The following is an 8,103-nucleotide window of genomic DNA, read 5'->3' as shown; positions in this document are numbered from 1 at the left end:
CCGTTCTGGCACCTCCAAGGACATCCTTACTGATGTAGTGAATCCGCTGACGCGAATTAAGCAGAAGGACTTTGAGATTATGGAACCGTATGTGAGTAGTTTACTGCATGGATGCAAAGGTTTCTGGACGTTCACGCAGTTCGCAGCAGTTTCATGAGATCAAGATGTCCCAGCGGCATCCGACAAACTCGTCCCGGCCCGACGTCTCTACCATCAATTATCGACCATTAAAACGGTCCAGCATAAGTTGTTTGAAGTTTAACGGCGTTGCTTTTTTCAAAAGGCAAGCTGGTGCCAGCTGGCGAAGCACTTCGGAAACGAATTTCATATCAAGGACAAATAAGAGGTAAGGCATAACAAGTTGAATATTATTTCCTCATTTGTTTATTTCCCCCCTTTCATTCCACAGAGGTTATCGAGATTGAGAAGTATGAATAACTGGTGTCCGCCAACAATCAATCTACCACTGACCATCGAGTGCTTCATGAACGAATTTCACGCCCATTCGAGGATACAACGTACAACGATTTAATAATGTTATGCGGCAACTTGCTCCAGCCGATTCTCCAGCGCATCGAAGCCGCTGAACGATTTTAGTCCAGTTCTGCGGAACATGTATTACATAGGAAGTAGCAGCCGTATTCCGTGGCTTTCAAATATTTTTTTATTGTTTAATGTTTCTGATTGATCAATTCATTGAAACATTGAATGCGATAATAAAAATGAAACATTTAATCAATTTTAAATTTGTAGAATTTTATTTTGGCAAATTCAAAATGAAAATGCAAATATGAAAATGAAAGTTAAAAAAATTGTTGCTTTGAAAGTACCAGTAGTTGACTCCAATGTAAAAAGGACATCTTATTTTGAGAGAAAAATGTTAATATAAAAGGTTTGACGTTTTTCAAAGCTCTTGCAGAAGTGACATTTTTTGCATTGGTAAATTTAACAATCCTATACTTTCTACTGAAAATCACTAACAAATTTTCTTAATTTTACTAACGTTTCTTTGATTTTTACCAACTTTTTTTTTTGTGTGTATGTTATTCGGATTATTTTAAATGAAAATGTAGTATTGAAGCAGATGAGAATTAATTTAAATTTTGTGCAGGCACTTGTTCTTCGGGCACTTTGGTTGCATGCGGGTCGACAATAGTTCATCGATAGGTACATGGTGATCAATGTTTTGATGATATAACCTGATCCGGCATAAAAAGAAGTATAAAAACGATTGAAAAGTGTTTGATTGATTTTCGTCGTATACTTACGAAAAATGCCGATCATCGATATCTCGGATTTTTTACGTCCATTTTTCGACTAATTGAATTTTTCGTTATCTACCGTGTGATGTTTCTTGATAGTTTCAATATGAATGACAAGTGTTTGACAGCAACGGTTTTACAGAAGTACCGGTAAAATCATAGAAATCCATAGCAATATTCATTTTCACCGAATTTTCTGTGATAATTTCGCAGATTTTCGTAAACCTGCCTATATTACCGAACGTTCGGTGTATTTTGATCTGTCACTTTTGAATTCTTCAAATATCACAGAGATATCTGTAAAATTTCCGTTCACAGATAGCTTTCGGTAAAAAAAATCACAGAAATCTGCGATCTATTTTAAGTGTGTAAGGTTGCTCGTATCCCGGCCAGCACCACGGATGCAAAATACTTAGTTAATACAATACCGACCGCATAATAAATTATTATTCGCTTGGTATTAAATACCTTTGTTATGCCTGAAGTATTTTGCATATTAATTTTTAGTATTTTACCTCTTATTCAAGACAAGTTCATACCAATTTCAAGACCGTGAAGAGACGGAGGGACTGTACCGCGCTAATAACGTACGAAAGTTCTATGAGAAGTTGAACCGTTCACGTAAGGGCCACGTGCCACAGCCCGATATGTGTAAGGACATAAACGGGAACCTTCTTACGAACGAGCGTGAGGTGATCCAAAGGTGGCGGCAGCACTACGAAGAGCACCTGAATGGCGATATGGCAGACAACGGTGGCGGTATGGTAATGAACCTAGGAGCACGCGCGCAGGACATGCGACTTCCGGCTCCGAATCTCCAGGAAATCCAGGAGGAGATCGGCCGGCTGAAAACAACAAAGCCCCTGGAGTTGACCAACTACCAGGAGAGCTGTTTAAACACGGTGGTGAAGCACTGGCTAGAGCGCTGCATTGGGTGATTACCAAGGTTTGGGAGGATGAGGTTCTGCCGCAGGAGTGGATGGAAGGTGTCGTGTGTCCCATCTACAAAAAGGGCGATAAGCTGGATTGTAGCAACTACCGCGCAATCACATTGCTGAACGCCGCCTACAAGGTACTCTCCCAAATTTTATGCCGTCGACTAACACCAATTGCAAGGGAGTTCGTGGGGCAGTACCAGGCGGGATTTATGGGTGAACGCTCTACCACAGACCAGGTGTTCGCCATACGTCAGGTATTGCAGAAATGTCGCGAATACAACGTGCCCACACATCATCTATTTATCGACTTCAAAGCCGCATATGATACAATCGATCGGGACCAGCTATGGCAGCTAATGCACGAAAACGGATTTCCGGATAAACTGATACGGTTGATCAAGGCGACGATGGATCGGGTGATGTGCGTAGTTCGAGTTTCAGGGGCATTCTCGAGTCCCTTCGAAACCCGTAGAGGGTTACGGCAAGGTGATGGTCTTTCGTGTCTGCTATTCAACATCGCTTTGGAGGGAGTAATACGAAGGGCAGGGATTGACACGAGTGGTACGATTTTCACGAAGTCCGTCCAGTTATTTGGTTTCGCCGACGACATTGATATCATGGCACGTAACTTTGAGAGGATGGAGGAAGCCTACATCAGACTGAAAAGCGAAGCTAAACGGATTGGACTAGTCATCAACACGTCGAAGACGAAGTACATGATAGGAAGAGGCTCAAGAGAGGTCAATGTGAGCCACCCACCACGAGTTTCTATCGGTGGTGACGAAATCGAGGTGGTTGAAGAATTCGTGTACTTGGGCTCACTGGTGACCGCCGATAACGATACCAGCAGAGAAATTCAGAGGCGCATAGTGGCTGGAAACCGTACGTACTTTGGGCTCCGCAAGACGCTCCGATCGAATAGAGTTCGCCGCCGTACCAAACTGACTATCTACAAAACGCTTATAAGACCGGTAGTTCTCTACGGACACGAGACCTGGACGATGCTCGTGGAGGACCAACGCGCACTGGGAGTTTTCGAAAGGAAAGTGTTGCGTACCATCTATGGTGGGTTGCAGATGGCGGACGGTACGTGGAGAAGGCGAATGAACCACGAGTTGCATCAGCTGTTGGGAGAACCATCCATCGTTCACACCGCGAAAATCGGAAGACTGCGGTGGGCCGGGCACGTAGCCAGAATGTCGGACAGTAATCCGGTGAAAATGGTTCTCGACAACGATCCGACGGGAACAAGAAGGCGAGGTGCACAGCGGGCAAGGTGGATCGATCAGGTGGAGGACGACTTGCGGATCCTCCGCAGACTGCGTGGTTGGCGAAGTGCAGCCATGAACCGAGCTGAATGGAGAAGTCTTTTATGTGCAACACAGGCCACTCCGGCCTTAGTCTGATGATAAAAATAAAAATCATACCAATTTCTGTTATCGAGTCCATTTTTCAAATTTGAATCCATTTTTCATATTTTTTTAATTCTTTGCCATAGTGATTTTTAAATCAACATAAAGTTCATCACTTAATCTCAGTCGATTCTTTGGCTTGTTTAAGGTAAACTTTCCCGAAGAACCCATATTTTTAAAGCCTTTAACTATTTTAAAAATCGAGAACAGAAACCGGTTCGTCGATGTTTCTTCTTATTCTTATTCTTCTTATTGCCATTGCATCCCCCACTGGGACATTGCCGCTTCGCTGCTTAGTGTTCATTCAGCACTGCCACAGATATTAAACACGAGGTTTCTAAGCCAAGTTACCATTTTGCATTCGTATATCATGAGGCTCATCATTTCCAAACCGAAAATGGCCCAGACCGGGACCAGGAAACGAACCCCACCTGTGCAAGTTGCTTGCATGTTGTCTGCAATGCTTATTTTTATTTGCAAATCGCAATATGCGTTTTGTACTGTAATAACAGGAGTATGTTATGCCTAAAATATTGTGCATATTAATTTTTGGTACACGCAGCTAAATTTTGTACGGTTAAACTAAAAAAGTATATTGTTGATTCCAACAATCGACTTATTATTGAAATAAAAAGATTTGATTGTTGATTTAACAATATTGTGTGTTTAAAACAACAATATTATTTTTATTTCAATCGATTTTATTTTTTTCTAGTTTGCGGTAATGGGAATAAGCGTGTATTTATTTTGTTTTCATTTTATATTTTTCACCTGGCCTCAAATAAATATAAGCCGTTGGTTTAAAGTTTATTAAAAGATTTCCCCGTTATATGAAAATCACTGCTAAGAAAATTCAGCAACGTTGTGATGCAAACATATGTGTATACCTATAGGTAAGTTCAAAGTATACAAATAATTATCGAATTTCTGTACAGATTATTGTCACATTTTCAGAATGCAGCTCCAGAACCGAGTCCAGAACCAGAAAAGGGAAGGCAGAACCAGAAAAGTACTACGGCTACCTTTGTTGTTGGGGCGTGAAACCACTACCTACGTCCATCGATCGAGGCGTCCATTGAGTGGAACTTTTGTTTTATTGGCTTTCCCTCAGCCTCCTCCATGTATTCCTGACTAAACAGATGGGGAAAAGACCAGGTATAAAATCATATTTTTATTACTTTCGTTTTCAATCTAAATCAAACGTAATTTAATAACAAAATAGAAACTAGAGTTTAAAAAAGTATATTATTTATTTTCAGGATTTTTTGCAGTCATGTGCAACCACTTATTCCATACAACATCATAAACAACAGCAGATTGACTAACATAAATGGTATAAATATTTTAATAAAATGATAAAATAAATGCTTACTGAGTATAAATTTTTGATTTCTTTCGAAAATAGAAATTACACAGACAAACAGACATAACACATGGAACATTAACTCATCAAATTAATCGTCATTCAAACACTAACGACATCTGTTGATTCCAGTTAGATAGGCAAATCACGAACCAGATGGCGGTAGTGAGCAGGCGTCAAACTCAAGCAAATCCGATGCGCACGCCACAAGTGATCGATTAACCAACTCATGATTATTTGAATCGACCAGTAAATTAGTGAACGATGGAAATTTGACGAGTGTTATGTCTGTTTGTCTGTGGAAATTATATAAATACATACATATATGATTATTTCAACAATATTCTATTGTTGAATCAATCGTATTCACACATTAAATCAACAATTGAATCACAATTATTTCAACAATAATATTGTTGTTTTTACAATAACGCAACTAAATCCTTGATTGTAGAAACAACAATATTATGGATTGACTCAAACTGCGTGTATTTTACCTCTTATGCATAGAGATGTCGCAAATTAATCGATTACTTGATTAATCGATTCATCGTTGTGATAATCAATTAGTTTGGAATCGATTATTACCCAACGATTAATCGATTCAATAATCGAGATGAATCGTGAGTAATCGATTAGTTACTAATCGATTAATCAGAATTTTACGACATCATAAGGATGTCGAAAATTAATTGATTATTTCGATTAATCGATTCATCGTTGTGATAATCGATTAATTTTGAATAGATTACTATACAATGATTAATCGATTCAATAATCGACAAGAATCAAGAGTAATCGATTAGTAACTAATCGATTAATTGGGATTTTACGACATCTCTACTTATGCAAGGCTAGTTCATAACAGATAATGGTATCAATAACAGAATGACGTCTTCAAGATTTTTTCATGTACAGGTTATCCGACTTCGTCAGTAGATGGGAATAACCAGCGCGGGGGGGAAACATACATTTTCAGTGCAAAACGTAAACAAACGAGCAAAAATTCCATACAAAATTCCAAGATGGCTGAGTTGTGGATATTCACAAGTCGGATAACCTGTACACAAAAAAATCTTGGACGTATTATTGAGTCAATCTCTCCTGCTCGGGATGAGTCATCAATGAAAATATTGATCAAGTTTTGTGGAGAAAATATTGTCAGTGAACTAATGTATTATTTAATGCATTTATGCACCCCTCGGTATTTTGCCTGAACTTCTGCTACTCCCCGCTAGAGGTTTTTTTTTCTGTATAAACTGTCAAAAACAGCTGATTGCATAAAAATCTGATTGAACTTGGATGAGATGTTTGCACCGGCTAATTGTGTTGATTGAAGTAAAAATACCTAAATAGCATTACTGCGCTTATTCCCCTCATAGCTCCTATATTTATTATCTCTATCAAAAACAAAGAATTTCTATATTTTTGTATTTTCAACATGCCGTACGAGTGCAAATAAAAATTGTCACAGATGCCTTTTTGACAATACGCTTCTCAAGAATTTTCAAATGTCTTGTGCAACACTCGAGCTAAAGAAATCCGAAAACAGCTGATCTTATAACTCCCGCTCTCTCATGCTACAATATGATAACATCCAGAGCGCTACCTCGGCTTCCTCTTCGCCAATGTTGCAACCGTTTCAGCTCATCGCTTTCCAACTTTCTAAATCCCGCGCTCTTGACTGATCCGAGCCTCCAACAGAAAGTGATAAGCAACTTCCAGGCTCTTCCTCGGATTCGTCTCAACCGTGAATCGCCCTCGAAATATGCTGCCGTCCTGGTCGCGCTCTGTCTGGTGGACGGCAAGGTTAGCTTCCTCTACACACAGCGGTCGATCAAGCTGAGCCACTTCCGTGGGCAGGTGTCCTTTCCAGGTCAGTTCCACTAGCATTGTTAACCCAATGTTTACCTAACCGATGACGTTTTAGGTGGCATCCGGGACCCGACGGACGCCAGCTTCGAAGCGTGCGCCATTCGAGAAACCGAGGAAGAAGTCGGTATACCACGCGACCGGATTCAGGTGTGGGGCTGCGGCAACGAGCTGGTGCCAAACTTTGGACCCGCCATAACGCCGGTGGTGGGCACAATCCGTGACTACGGGCCTACCCTGCTGAAACCGAACCCGAGCGAGGTGCAAAAAGTGTTTACGGTACCGGTGGAAACATTTGTGACGGAGGGAAATCGACGGCATACGCAGTTTCGGACGCTATACACCGTTCCGGTTTACTTGGGTGGAGAGGAAATCGTCTGGGGTATGACCGGGATTATTACGCATTTGTTCCTGACGGCGTTGCTGCCGAAAAACGTGTACGCGAGGCGTTTGCCGTTTTTGAAGCAATACAAAAGGTGATGCTTGATGAACTATGCTACCAAATGAGTCGGAAGTGATCAGAAATGATAATTTATTGTTTGTGTTATAAAATAAAGGTTTTTGTTGCATTTCTTGGATTAAATTGATTATGGATATGTTTTCAGGGTTGTTACGAGGATCCTGAAATATTTTCCGCGCCAAATCTGCGACGATAAGCAGTGCCTCATGCGCGAGCAGACTCACTTGCGATTCTGTATGGAGAGCATCGCGCATGGGTTTTTCACGCAGAATCGCATCATTTCGCTCTCTCGCCGAAAAATGATTTTGCTCCAAAAAGTGTCAAAACCCAATCGAAGCGTATTTTATGTTTACGTATGGATTTATTATCCATTATTTTAAGCAAAGAAAGTTATACCGATGACGATTAAGAACACGCAAAAATCACGCAATGATGCAAATCGCGAGTTGAATCATGGATGATTCTCTGGGCCATGCGTCGGGTTAGAGTTGCGTCGCGCTTGATTTAAATCGTGGATGAGATTTGAGAATTTGAGTTTTTACCAACACTGAGTCGATAAGAAATAACTCCGAATAAGAGGACGTGTGTTGACCGCGACGTACAGCAAACTGCCCACCAAGCTACGGTACGACTCATTAGTTGGCAGCTCTTCTTCCTCCTTTTGCTTTACGTAAGCTGGGTCGATTGGAATTTTGAACGGTTTGACGTTTTCGTGCCCGAACCGCTCCAAGATTTTGTATAAGTAACTGTCTTGCTTTTCGATGCGTATTCCCAGGAACAATCATAGTTCTCCCAG

At 40.8% G+C, this 8,103-nt stretch overlaps 1 protein-coding gene and 1 long non-coding RNA gene across 2 annotated transcripts; both read left to right on the top strand.

The window, feature by feature from the left end:
* Nucleotides 1-4,173: 4,173 nt before the first annotated feature.
* LOC134212389 (uncharacterized) lies at nucleotides 4,174-4,988 on the top strand. Its single transcript, XR_009979261.1, has 3 exons — nucleotides 4,174-4,505; nucleotides 4,567-4,767; nucleotides 4,872-4,988. It is a non-coding gene; the product is annotated as an uncharacterized LOC134212389 (long non-coding RNA).
* Nucleotides 4,989-6,290: 1,302 nt separating this feature from the next.
* LOC134212381 (mitochondrial coenzyme A diphosphatase NUDT8) lies at nucleotides 6,291-7,434 on the top strand. Its single transcript, XM_062690168.1, has 2 exons — nucleotides 6,291-6,851; nucleotides 6,906-7,434. The coding sequence occupies exons 1-2, from the start codon at nucleotides 6,563-6,565 to the stop codon at nucleotides 7,325-7,327; spliced, it is 711 nt and encodes a 236-aa protein (XP_062546152.1). The 5' UTR covers nucleotides 6,291-6,562; the 3' UTR covers nucleotides 7,328-7,434.
* Nucleotides 7,435-8,103: the final 669 nt, after the last annotated feature.

The sequence above is a fragment of the Armigeres subalbatus genome, chromosome 1, assembly GCF_024139115.2.
Source record: "Armigeres subalbatus isolate Guangzhou_Male chromosome 1, GZ_Asu_2, whole genome shotgun sequence".
In the NCBI taxonomy this organism is placed as follows: domain Eukaryota; kingdom Metazoa; phylum Arthropoda; class Insecta; order Diptera; family Culicidae; genus Armigeres; species Armigeres subalbatus.
Note: the sequence above shows the minus strand (reverse complement) of the source record. Positions and strands in the feature narration are given on the sequence as shown.